This window comes from Delphinus delphis, chromosome 20, assembly GCF_949987515.2.
Source record: "Delphinus delphis chromosome 20, mDelDel1.2, whole genome shotgun sequence".
NCBI lineage: Eukaryota > Metazoa > Chordata > Mammalia > Artiodactyla > Delphinidae > Delphinus > Delphinus delphis.
In genome coordinates this window covers 49,278,414-49,292,241 of record NC_082702.1, presented here as the reverse complement: position 1 = coordinate 49,292,241, position 13,828 = coordinate 49,278,414, and the positions used below count along the sequence as shown (strand labels likewise).

At 44.5% G+C, this 13,828-nt stretch overlaps 1 protein-coding gene across 1 annotated transcript; it reads right to left on the bottom strand.

Annotated features, from left to right (window-relative positions):
* Nucleotides 1-1,000: 1,000 nt before the first annotated feature.
* On the bottom strand, nucleotides 1,001-12,800 carry NUDT7 (nudix hydrolase 7). Its single transcript, XM_060000261.1, has 4 exons — nucleotides 12,688-12,800; nucleotides 10,039-10,192; nucleotides 7,091-7,249; nucleotides 1,001-2,364 (listed from the first exon to the last, which is right to left on the bottom strand). Exons 1-4 carry the CDS (start codon nucleotides 12,798-12,800, stop codon nucleotides 1,996-1,998), a joined length of 795 nt encoding a protein of 264 aa, XP_059856244.1. The 3' UTR covers nucleotides 1,001-1,995.
* Nucleotides 12,801-13,828: the final 1,028 nt, after the last annotated feature.

Here is a 13,828-nt window from a genome sequence, read left to right as displayed (position 1 = left end):
AGTGGGTGGCCATGGGTGTCATTCAGCGTGTAGACTTCAGCTGAGCCACCTCCTCTTAGAAACCAGGCAGGTCTGTGGCGTTCGCATGAACAGTTCAGAAAGGTGGCTTTCCACACAGCCAGAGGTCAACCACCTACCCGGCAATTACGCCGCTGTCAGATTGTAAATACACATTTGCAAATGCCTCCAAAATTGTTCGGAAACAGCTCAGGCCTGTTCACGCAGGGCTAGTTACAGAATGTTAATGGGGAAACTCGCCCACCATCTGCTTTCGTGGTTGGAGCCAGATTTGCGCCATTTCAACATTTATGGGTATAAAGCAGCAGATCAAATGTTCTCCTCTGCCAGCTCTCGGAAAATCAAAACTCAGTAGCAATGGACAGTTGCATGGCTGACTGATGAGTTTACTGTGGGCATCACATTTTCAGCTACAACACAGTCTTATTAAAAATGGTCTGGCTTTCTAAAAATCTAATAGTACTCAGGAAGATGGGAACGTGCCATCGTACAATTGAGGTTATGTGGCTTTATTCAAGGCCCCCCCCATCCGGTGCAGGACGGCTGATACCGTAATTAAACGAAGAAACCCCTGCGAACTCTAAAGCATGATATATGGTGATGCCCACTAAGATGTGGTAGATTTCAAGGCACGCGGTTCAGAATGTTTGTCTCTTTGGCTTTTGATTTGGGGACTGTGCTTGAAATCAGTGTTTTTCTGCTATCATGTTAAGACAGATAATGTTATCTCTCCTGATTGCAGGCCTGTCATAGTCCTTCATTTCAGTTATTTTGGATGATGACTGCCAAACCCCACCAACACCTGAAGTTGTCCTGTGCACGTCCCAGAACTCATATGTTAAACGCAGACCATCCTGAATTCTAATTGCTGGCAACACCCCAGGTTTGGGCGAATATCCAGCCAACCATTTTCAAGTGTTATGGTGTATTATTAGGGCTACAGCTCTGCTGTAACAGTGACCCCACATTACAGTGGCAGAAATGACAGAATTTTATTTTTCTCCCATGTAACAGTCCCAAGTGAGTAGTCCAGGATGGTGGGTTGCTTTGCTCCACAGACTCATTCAGAGAGTCAAGCTCTTACCATCTTTTGGCTCTAACTTTCCTGCAGGAATTGTCTTCATCTGTGTAGTCAAGGCTGGGTTGCAGATAAATCAGGGAAAAGGGAAAGAGAATCCAGGGAATCTGGCTTGTCCCTTAAATTGGAGATGACTGCAAGAACGATTTTCACTCACGTTCCATTGGCTTAAGTTAAATTTCAGAGTTACATTTAACTGCACCAGAACTTAGGTAATGCTGTTTCTACCTGGGCAGCTATGGGCTCAGATTCAACGCTATTGCCAAATAAGAAAAGGAGGATGGATTTTGATGGCTGGGCAGAAGTTTCTGTCACATGTAACAACAGATAGAGGTATTACCTCCTACAAACAAGATGAACGCCACAAGATCATACATTTAACAAATATTTATTAAGTGCCTGCTATGTGCCTGACCCTTTTTCTTACATGTGTAAGGAAAGCATTGTTAGATATACTGTGGGTGAAATTATGCAACAGTATAAACATATTTTTCTACTTAAAAAAATTTTTTTTTTTAATTTTTATTTTTATTTACTTATTTGGTTGCACCAAGTCTTAGTTGTGGCAGGTGGGCTTCTTAGTTGTGGCATATGAACTCTTAGTTGCGTCATGCATGTGGGATCTAGTTCCCTGACCAGGGATTGAACCTGGGCCCCCAGCATTGGGAGTGTGGAGTCTTATCCACTGCACCACCAGGGAAGTCCCCATTTTTCTACTTTTGAAAGACTTTTGCTTTTTCAGATAATAGAGGGGAACTGGAAAAAAGGCAAGGTTTTTACCCTCATATTGCAGGAAACATTCGTACCTGTCAAATTCCAACAGCTGGCATTATTGTTGTTCTGTGGAAAAGCCCACACAAACACCGTTTAGAGAGTTATTTGAGTATTGGTCTCATAAATCATAACTTGCTTGTAGCGCGTTTATGAAGCTTCAGTAAAGACTCTTCAGAGGATGACATCAGATCGTTGAGATTAAATTCAACCTCAAAGGAGGGTTTTTTTCCCAGAATAATTAAGGCAACAAACAAGGCACATTTTGCAGTCATTCCCCGGATATGATAAGTCACACCATCTTCAGGGTTCGTGTACTCAAAGCAGTGAATAATAATATGATGACCAGCGCGTGTCAGGTGATTCTGCTGGTAGACGCTGGGATGCAGGAAATATTCCAGAGGCACCAGGAACACATTCTTAACTTCATCGGGGTTAGGCTTGGCCTGGAAGTTGGAGTCTATAAATCCTACAACAGGGGTTATCAATGTATCTCTCTGAAAGCAAAACACAAAAGATACAAACTGAGAAGTGAAGACATACCGTTTCAAAAAAAGCATGGTTAAAAGCATGCCACTTCTACATGAGCTAAGCTCACAGGCCAAAGCAGTCAGTTACATAAAACTTGCTCCAAGTTTTATGCAAGTTTTATGCAAGTTTTTAAGCAAGTTTACTTGCTCCAAAGTAAACTTTATGTCCCCCTAAATGGGAGTGGTCTCTGCCCTAACTGAGGCAGCATCTCAGATGAGTCTGAAAATGATATTTTTGGGGAACATAAATTGGTACAATCTTTTGGAACAGAGATTTAGTAATATTATAAAAATGTGTTCCCTTTGGCCCTGAAATTGCATTTGTGTGGGTACATCTGTACGATAAATTCCTACCAGTGAGAAAAGATAAACGTACAAGACTGAAGCATTATTTGCAATAGTCCCAAACTAAAGTTACTCAATGGGTATTTAGGGTAGATCAATTACGACTATATCCACATAATGGGGTACTATGCAGCCCTTGAAAAGAATGTGATCGACACCTTTCCTTATCAGTATAGACAAGTATGTGCCATCTTACCAATAGAAAAGCGACATCGTATTAATTGTGGCATGTTCCCACTTGTGGGAAATTTTAGAGATATGTATGTGTGTGTATATATATACTGTTTTACATACATGCTTATAAGTGGGGGGGGATTTCTATTTACAACCACTACTGTGCTGAAATGAATGTAGGGTGCCGTTAACTGAAAGATACTACTGAAAATCTTGAGGGGGAGGCCTGGAGTTTAGTGTAGGAGCTGATAAGGGCTGCATGACCTTGAATTAGAAAGTAGGAAGAATCAGGAATTCCTGGGAGAACTCCTAAGAGGAAGTGGGTGGGAAAATCCAGGGATACATTGTGAGGCTGGGGTTCTATAGGAGGATAAACAGGCCTGTGGAAAATTCTGAGGAAGGACAGCTAAAGCATGTTTAAGAACAGTGATGACTGGGACTTCCTTGGTGGTCCAGTGGTTAGGACTCCACGCTCTCAGTGCAGGGGACATGGGTTCGATCCCTGGTCGGGGAACTAAGATCCTACATGCCGTGTGGTGCAGCCAAAAAAAAAAAACAGTGATGACTCAGACCATTAACCCAATTAACGGTGAAAAGTCAACGTTTGGACCAGGAGAGGAGAATGGGAGCACAGACTTGAGACACCCTTAGAGTGGGAAATCTGGGGTCATGAGTTGCCAGAGGCCAGAGGCTTTGTTCCAGCAGCAGCCCTCACTGTGCCTGGCCCTGTGTGAAGGCTCAGCCTCTTCTGTCCCAGGGTTCCCCAAAGGCGGCCTCTGCGATGAAGACTCAGATGCAAGTGATTTCTTAAGGAAGTGGTGAGGAAGGGCGCGGGGAAGAAAGACGGGGGGGGGGGGAGCCAGGCAAGGATGGGGGTGGGGGGGGAGCCAGGCAAGGATGCCGTGGGGGCCTGCGGGGTGTAAAGTGCACCTTCAAGTCTGTCCCACGAGATGAAGGGGCTGGGCTTTCATGCCGCTCAGTCACTGGCTGAGGACGGCCCAGCTGGAAGTAAATCAAGGCAGTGCTGGCTCTCTGTGCATCAGGGGAGGCGGTTCCAGTAGTCCAAGGGCACGGGTCTTGGAAGAAAGCTGCTGGTGTGTGTATCAGAAACACGGCCTGAAATGACTAAGAAGGCACCTGGACAGAGCCTGGAGTATTGCTCAGCACGCATCCGTGGCTGCTATTTCCATTCAAAGACCATAACCTTCTCTAGAATCCAACACCCTCCCCCTGATTCTTCACAACAACCTGCCCACGAGGAAGCTTGAACAATGGCAACGGGACAAGAGAAAACTTGCCCAAGGTCACATCCAGCTAACACTTGGCAGAAACCAGGATTCGACCACGGGCCTGCTGCCCACACACTCAAATTCTATCAAACACGTGTCACCATATCTCCAAGATGGCACACTAGCGGGTGGCTCAAATACGACGGTGGAGAGTTCCCGGCTGCAGCTCAGATTTCATCCCCTCCCGAGGACTGAGGGCCACACTTGTTAGGCAGGTGCATGGAAAGTGACTTTGCATGGCAGTGCCGGCCCTTAAATTGGTATGTCAGAGCCTGAGGAAATGGGTGGGGAAAAAAAAATCAAAGCCTCAAAAGGAGATCATGGTTTAAGACTGAATGTTTCAGATGCAGAGTCAGGCACGTTTAACATGGTTCAAGCTTAGAAGAGTAAGAGAGACTGTGGGAATCTGTGGATGAAGCAGCATCTCTGGACATCCGGTCTCTAGAAACACAGGTGTCTGAATTGGCAGGGGAATAAAGGGTGGTGCGTGGCAGACATCCTAGGACCCATAAAACTCTGAATTTGGCCATCTGCTGAGTTGAAACGCCATGGAGACAGGCTTCTGCTGTGGACATAGGGTGAGGCAGGCTTTAGGGCCCCTGGAAGAAGCTGCAGGCTATTAGAAGCATCCCGGGAAGTCAGGATACACCACTGAAATGTTACAGGAATTGGGCCTTTGGGACGCAAAGAAAAGGATCGAGACTGGCAGGTATGGGCCACGTACAGAGAAAAAGGAGAACTGTCCCCCAAGGCCTTTAAAGAGAGAAGTTCATACGTGTATGACAAAAGGACAAGCAGGTTGGGGGCTGGAAGGCGTGGGAGGGTTAACGCCGGGTGTGGGTAAAAGCCAATGACACCCCAAAACATCTCTGGGCATTGCCCTGTGTTCCCTGGGGGACAACATTACCCCCAGTGAAGAACCACTGGGTTAGATTATGCTTCTAAGCATTAAATAAATGGCATTTTGGTAGCACCTTTGAAAGATCTGCAAGGTCCAAAAAACAAAATGACCCTCACTAGCACTTCTAAACACAGTACACCTTTCTTGAAAGACTTAGTTCATTCTAATTTCTCGTTGATGTGATCAGCATTATATCAAGAGTAGGTCATCTTAGAAACCTCCTGCCCCGGGAGCATCTGTCCACGGAAATCTCCTGAAGACCCATAAACACCTGTGGAGACTGTTGTATCCTCTCCCCTCGAGGGCAGGACTCAGTAGCTCCTGGGGACCTTGGAAATGGAGTTACTCTCACTTTGGGAACTTACAACCATTATGCGTTTTGTCAAGAGTTCTAAAATCAATCCCTAAGATGTGCTGGGGGATTTGCAGACATCCTCTGAAACGGGCTCCCAGTAGAAAACATAGTTGAAGAGGAAGTAATTGACACGTATCTTGTCCTAATCCCATGTTCCTTTTCTCTGTCTCATTTCTTTTTCATCAAGGATGCATTTATTGCCATTAGCTTCTTCCAAACTAAATCTCCCTTGAGTGGTGACCTTTCTATTTTTAAAATGGACCCAACTAAGACATAGCTCAGCACCACCGATCTTCACAAAGGGCGATCTGGTTTTCTAATTTTTAGGTATCAGTGGGATTCTTCCTTTGACATAAAAATTCACCTGGAAGCTGATATTATTTAAAACATAAAAAAATTTACACCTACCTCTGATATGTGATGAGTACAGTTCACCTCTGTGATATTCTTCCCTCAAGCCCATAAACCTAGCTTAACCAGGAGAAAAATATCGGATAAACCCCAATTGAGGAGCATTCTAGAACATACCTGACCAGTACACCTCAAGAGCGTCAAGGTCATGAAAGTAATGGAAGGCTAAGAAACTGTCACAGATCAGAGAATAAGGAGACATGACAACCAAGCCCAACATGGTGTCCCGGATCTCATCCAGGACAGAAAGGAGGACATTAGTAGAAAAACTAGTAAAAGACAAGAGTGGAGTTTAGGTAATGGTAATGTACTAACATTGGTTTCTCAGTTGTCACCAATGTACCACAGTGATGTCCGACGTCAATAATGGGGGGACCCGTGTACGGGTATGCAGGAACTCTCTGATATCTTTGTGACTTTTCCATGAATCTGTAACTATTCTAAAATTAAAAGTTTATATGAATAATGTTATACTGATAAAACAACGGTGTTATCCAACTTCATATTTACTCCTTCTAAAGTCAATTAGTATTTACTTCTAAAGACAATTAGTACAACAACGAAATTGTTGTGTTCAGTGCATATGAAATAAGGTCTGGCTATCTCAGCCCCAGGATTCATTTTGTTGTTATGTTTGTTTGTTTGTTTGGTATACACTATCAAGGAAATCCTGCTTCACACAGAAATGCAGTTACAAGTAGTAACTGTTTTTAAACAGCTTCCCTGGTGATCTCAGGATACTGCTCAATTAATGTGACATGGAGAAACTTGGTTGCACGGTATGTGCAAAAATGAGTATCCTTAGGGCAAAAGTGATACCCTGGTGGCCTCCGAGGGGCTGAAATTTGGTGTGCTCAAGTGTGTATTATTGTTTCAAGAGAATTCTCAAAATAAATGCATACTGGAGAAAAATAAATGTGAACTGAATGTTAATGAAACAATGCTGAGCATCTGCAGGGTTCCACAGCACCTGGTTTGAAACCACTGATGGAGTTCAGCTCTTTCATTTCTGGATGGGGAAGAAGGGGCCCATTCAGGAAGGGGGGCTTGCCTAAGGCCTCTTAGCTCACAAGGGGCAAAGTCCACACATGAACCAGTCTCTTGACTCGGTATAGCACTCTTGAGGGTCATGTTTGGCCAAACATGGAACCCTGAAGATAGTGTATCCACTGTGAGCTCATGAGAGTCTAAGAAACCCAGTTCCATCCCAAGCCTTACATCAAACAGCACTGGTACCAGGCGGCAGACGACCTCCACTTGATGAGGATGCAGCCCCACTTCCTCCTGGGCTTCCCGGAGAGCCGTGGCCACGTCATCCGCATCTGTAGGTTCGTACTTGCCTCCAGGAAAGCAGACCTCTCCAGGTGACCTTCTCAGCTGGATATGGAAAGAAAAGAGCTGCAGTGTGTGATTCCAAGTTTGCTACTGTTCACTCATTCACCAAGTATGCGCTGCATTTCTATCTTGTGCCAGAGACCTTTCCCACACTCGTGGTAATAAGTGGGAATGCGACCAAAAAGTAAAGTTTTTTTTTTTTCTTGAATCCTTTTAAAAAATGAACTTGGAGAACTACCCTCACTTCTGATTTTTCTCTCCTTGCCCTCCAAAGATACCATACACACACAAACAGATTTACATGGATGAGGAGGAAAAGTGGAACAAAAGGAGAATGAAAACAGCAATGTCATCAATAATCTTTACTGAGTGCTTACCATGTTCTCATGCTGCTTCACGTGGATTTCTTTTCACTGAGTCCTCAGAACAGTTCTAGAAGTGACTATTTTTTAAAGTGTTTGTTTAATTGGGGTCAAATTCACATAAAATTAACCCTTAAGAAAAAAAATTTTAATATGTTTTTTCATTGAACTATAGTTGATTTACAATGTTGTGTTAGTTTCTGGTATACAGCAAAGTGATTCAGGTATATATATAGATACAGATATATATTCTGATGTCTGAGATACAGATATATATTCTGAGATACAGATATATATTCTGATGTCTATATCTATATCATATATATATATATCAGATATCTGTATCTATATATATCATATATATATATCTCTATCATCTATGTCATCTATCTGTCTATCATCTATCTATCGTCTATCATCTATCTAACATCTATCTATCATCTGTCTATCATCTATCTGTCTATCTTCTATCTATCTGTCCTTCTGTCTATCATCTATCATCTATCTATCTATCATCTATATATCTAACATCTATCTGTCTATCATCTATCTATCTATAATCTATCTATAATCTATCATCTGTGTATCATCTATCTATCTATCTATCATCACCTATCATCTATCATCTATCTATCATCACCTGTCATCTGTCTATCTATCTATCTATATCATCTGTCTATCACCTATCATCTGTCTATCATCTATCTATCTATCATCTATTTATCATCTATTTATCTATCGTCTATCTGCCTGCCTATCTATCATCTATCTATCATCTATCTGACTATCTATAATCTGTCTATAATCTATTATCTATCTATCACCTATCTGTCTATCATCTATCTATAATCTATTATCTATCTATCTATCTATCTATCTATCTATCTATCATCTATCTGTCTATCTATCATCTATCAGTCTGTCTGTCTGTCTATCTATCATCTATCTATCACCTATCATCTGTCTGTCTGTCTGTCTCCTGGGGCCCTGCTTATATGACTCCAGGGAGGGACACAGCTCCAGTAATGCCTCAGGGAATTTCTTACTCCCACAGCCAAATAGGGCCTAAAGTCAGGTGTAATTAGATTGAAATACTTCTTTGAAAAAAAGTGTGACCTTTTCACATCAGAATTTATGGTCTAAGATGATTCTTACATAATAATCGATAGGCAAAGCAACTCCGAGTGAAACCGAGACCCATTTTGGGGTTCTCTAGATTTTCTACATTACTGTCTGTCTGTCTGATAATATTAAAAATATATTTCAGTGCTTCTCTGGTGATTTTGGCAGAGCTGGGGACAGACCCTGGTCCCTGCTTCCCACTGAGTACCTCCCCCTTGGAACTTGGATTTTCATCATCTCATGTGTTTATGTCATTGTTGCCAGACCCAGACCACAGAGAACCCACACATGTCTAATCCCAAACCCAAAAAACTTCAGCTGATTCCTCAGCTTCCCCCTGACCCCACCCAAGGGATACTTCTTATTCTGCTTACAAAGCCTATTTTCTCATTATTGTGGCTTGTTTTGTTTTTTGTACTAGGATAACTTTGAAATGACTGCTTCCCCAGCTTTTCCTCAGAAGTACCCCCAATAGCAGGGGAGAGTGACAGTACCCAGGGGTGTACCCAGGGGAACTCCATTCCCAAGCCCAACATTTCTTTAAAGTGGAACGATTTATCGTAAAAAATCAGGCCACATGTGCTAATGACACTAATGGTGACAGCTGAGACTTGCTGAATCCTTGCCAAGTGCCAGTGCTGTTTTAGGTGCTTTACATTTGTTACCCTGTAGAGCCCTCACAGCAGCCCTATGATGCAGGTACTAATAGCTTGTCCTCATTTTGCAAGTGAAGACATTACAGCACAGAGAGGGTAATTAATTAGGACAAAGTCACACAGCTTCAACAAGACTGCATTCGAACATAGGCAGCCAGCTTAGGGCCCAGGCTATCAACATCAGTGCTCTAGAATTTTCACATTATACCTGGGGTGGGAGTAGTCTAAAACAGTGGCTCTCAGTGGGGGCAATTTTATCCCCTCCCCATCCCTGCTGAAACAGTAGGCAATGTCTGGAGACATTTGTGGTTGTCACAAAAGTGTGTGTGAGTGCGTGTGTGTGTGTGTTACTGGCATGTAGTGCGTAGAGGCCAGGGATGTTGTTAAACATCCTATAATGCACAGGGCAACTCCACCAACAAAGAATTATCCAGCCCAAATGCCAATGGCTGGATAAGAAACCCCGGCCTAAAAGTATTTTAAATTACTTGCTAGCTAAATTACTTATTTTACTTTCCAAAACTTCTCCAAAACAGCCCTGTTATCCTGTGGCTTCATGTACTTCTCGAACATCACAATTTTGAGAGTACAGTTGAGAAGCTAGAACCTCAGAATAAGTGCCAGTGACAGCACTTCCTGGGGTTTTCGCATGTCCTGAGACTTTAATGGAAGGAGCCTTTTTGTCACCTACCTTCTCTGACCGAAGGGTGAACAACAGGTAGAGTTTTCCTTCTTTAGCCAACAACGGTAAAAGGATGGAACATTTGTTAGACAACAAGTGAGAATATTTGGTCCCAACGTCATGTTTTCTTAAGCGGGCCTTAGCGTCATCTATCAAACTGTTCCTAAAATGGAAACAAACCAAACAGTTTAGTAACCAGAGTTATGATGTCATACAGAGTGAAGTCAGTCATAAAAAAAATATATCGTATATTAACGCATATATGTGGAATCTAGAAAAATGGTACAGATGAATCTATTTGCAGGGCAGGAATAGAGAGGCAGACATAGAAAATGGATGTGTGGACACAGCGCGGGAAGGGGGGTGTGGGACAAACTGGGAGATTAGGACTGCCATATATACACTACCATGTGTAAAACTGATAGCTAGTGGGAACCTGCCGTGTAGCACAGGGAGCTCAGCTCGGTGCTGTGTGATGACCTAGACGGGTGGGATGGGGGGTGGTGGGAGGCTCAAGAGGGAGGGGATATGGCGATATACATATACATATAGCTGATTCACTTCATTGTACAGCAGAAACTAACACAATATTGTAGAGCATCTATACTCCTAAAAAAAAAAAAAGTTCCTAATCCTGACAGTGTTTCTGCTTCGTTGTGTGTCCTGGCATTTACCATTTTTGAGTCTCAGTGTACTTTTTAATAATATGGCAGCAGTAATAATACCCAAATCACGTGACTGTTGGCAAGCTAAAATGAGACAAAAAACTACTAAGAACACAGTTCCGTATCTGAGTTCACTTCAAAAGCTAAATGAATTTTAAGTAATGGTAAATATTCTTTCAACAGTGCAATAGCTCAGTGTTGAAATCCATAATAATATTCAGGAAGACAGGTTTGCAGAGCAAGTCACTGTAAGGTTAGACCATCGTAAGGTTAAGAACTTTCTCTTAACCTGGCCCTTATGTCACAGTATCAAACCCTTGTCTTCAAATGCCTTGTAACAGTGGTTCCCAAACTTAAGCAGCAACAGAATCACCCAGAGGTCTTGTTACAACATAGATGGCTGGGTCCACCTGTGACTTCGTAAAAGCCAAGTATTTAGATTTATAACCACAAATGATGCCCTGACTCCATAACTATGGGTCTGTTTTGGTCCTTTTGACAGGTGTATTTTATTGCTGGTTTGTGAAGTGGGTTAAATAGTGTCCCCTCCCCAAAACCACCATTATTTGAAAACAGGATGGTATTTGGAAACAGGATCTTTGCAGATGCAATTAGTGAAGGATTTCAGAGATGAAATCATCCTGGATTAGGGTGGGCCCTAAATCCAATAACTGGTGTCCTTATAAGAAGAGGAGACGACACAGAGAGACACATATATGGGGAAGAAGGTTTGAAGATGAGGCAGAAATTGGAGTGATGGTGCCACAAGCCAAGGAATACCTGGGGCCACCAGAAGCTGAAACAGGAAGGGAGGGTCCTTCCCTAGAGCCTTCAGAGGGAGCATGGCCTTGCTGACTCCTTGATTTTGAGCTTCTAGCCTCAGAACTGTGGAAGAATACATTTCTGTTGTTTTAAGTCATCCAGTTTGGGATACTTTGTTATGGCAGCCCTAGAAACTAACAGTTTGATTTTAACTTTTCTATGGTTAGGGCAGTTCTGCATAAGGGGCAAAATCGGGTATTTAAGTGAGGCAGAACTGGTTTCAAAGTGTTAGGAACGACCTCTCTAAGCCCCCCTTTCCTCATCTGTGACATGTTGAAGATATTTGTGATGATTAAATGACATGGTTCTGTGGCTGACACTCAGGGTCCAAGGAATGGCAACATGTTATCATAAATGTCTCAGTCCTTAGGCAGTTGTTGCCAGAGATGTTTGCTATTTTTTGCTTCTTTCTACGAGGCAGGATGATCAATAATGTGGTTGGGTAACAGCAGTGGATGTCAAAAGCGACCAAATGGCCTGAAAAGAGAAATGGAATGCTGTCACTGGAGACTCCAGGGCGCATCCCGTGCACACAAGCCCGCGTCCAGAAAAGGAAACTGTCCCTACCGGGAATGCGAGGGACTACTTAAAAGTATGGCTTTTAAGAGACGCCCAGAACTGACCAGAGGGACCAGCAGAAGCAAAAGTCTGCAAAAACGTCCCCATTAGGGGGCTGGTCCTTGGGGTAATCGCCATAAAAACACAAACAGTAGCAGCCACCCCATTCTGGGCATGGGCTCATCTCACCTTCTTCCCTTGCTTTTCTCATTAAGGTGAAAACACGATCACGTCCTGGCTCAGAGAGGTTACGTAACTGAGACCCAAGATCCCGACCTTGAACCCTGAGCTGCCTGGCGCGGCCTCGCAGTCCCTGAGGTCGGACTCCGGAGACCGGGTGAGCGGAAGAGGGAAGCCCTTGGGGGAGGGGTGTGCACCCACGAGAGCCACAAACGGCTCTGTCTTTGGCGGGAGAAGCTGCGAAGGCCCAGGGACCCTGCGAGCGGCCAAGAGAGGTGAGCGCCCGGAGAGCGGGCTCGGAGGGTGGGCAAGGGGACTCAGCAAAAAGTAGCCAAAAGGCGCCGGTCATACGTGGCCAGCGATCTGTTCGGCCTCGCCGCGATCAAGGCCGGGCCAGGCAGGGCTCGGGGTGCCAGGGCCGGGGAGGCTTTACCTGACTGGCTTCTGGGGAGGAGAGGATCGCCACATCTTCCCCGGGAAAGTTTGTTTCCGGTAACTCCTCCCGGGGAGGGCGGGGGGTGAAAAACAAATCGCCCGGACGGGCATGCGCAGAGCAGCTCTGGGCCTGGGGCGGGGAGAGGGGCGGGGCCTGGGGACGGAGGCGGGGATGGGGCGGATTCTAGGGTCGGAAGCAGGACTGAGCCGAGAGCCGTAGGCGGAGGATCGGGGCGGGGCGAGACGTGAGGGCGGGGCTAGTGGGGCTTAAACGTCGCGCCCTCCCGGTCGCGCAAAGTAGCTCTCAGCTTTCCCTCAGATGCTGGAGGTAAGTGAGGCATTCTAAAATTGACAACAGTGAAAAAAGAAAAAAGTGAAAATGCAGTGCTGGTGAGTTGAGGGGATTCTTACACTCGCACTCACTGTTGCTAGGAGGTCAAGTTGGTTCAACTTTTCTGAACAGCAGTCAACACATGACTACCCAGCACGTACTTTGTGCTGGATGCAGCTCCCGCAGTGAGCGAAAAGACACCGCAGAGCTTACAGTCAAATGGGAGAGAGAGACACGAATCAAAAATTACGTAGATAAAGCAGAAGTCCTTAGACCCTGGAGAGCATGTGAGGGAGAAACAGATCAGAAGGCTAACCAGAGAGATTGACAGTGGAGCTGACGTCGAAAGCAGCTATTCTCCAAGTGTGGTCCTGGGACCAGCCACGACCGTCCACATCAGCACCACCTGTGTGCTGTTAAAAATAGGTAGATTCTTGGGTCCCACCCCGGGTCTGCTGGATCAGAAACTGAGGGCAGAGCACAGTGATCTGTACTGGAAGGGGATTCTGATGCGCCGAGAGGGAGAAGGGCAGGGAGAGCGTTCCAGGAAGAAGGACAAGTTTGTGCAAAGACCCCAGAAGTAGCTGGAGAAGACCAGTGAGAGGGAGCCTGGTTTGAGCTGACACTTAAGAGGTCACTTCAGAGGCTGAAGGCTAGGCTGACTTCTCCATCCTGCACAGAAGGTGCAATGCCTGGGGTCCTCAATAATTTCAAGACCCCATGAAAATTCTTTAATTTTAATTTCTTCTAAAGGAAGAAAATGAACACAATAATATGCAAAATATAATAATGAATCCAGCCTGGCTTA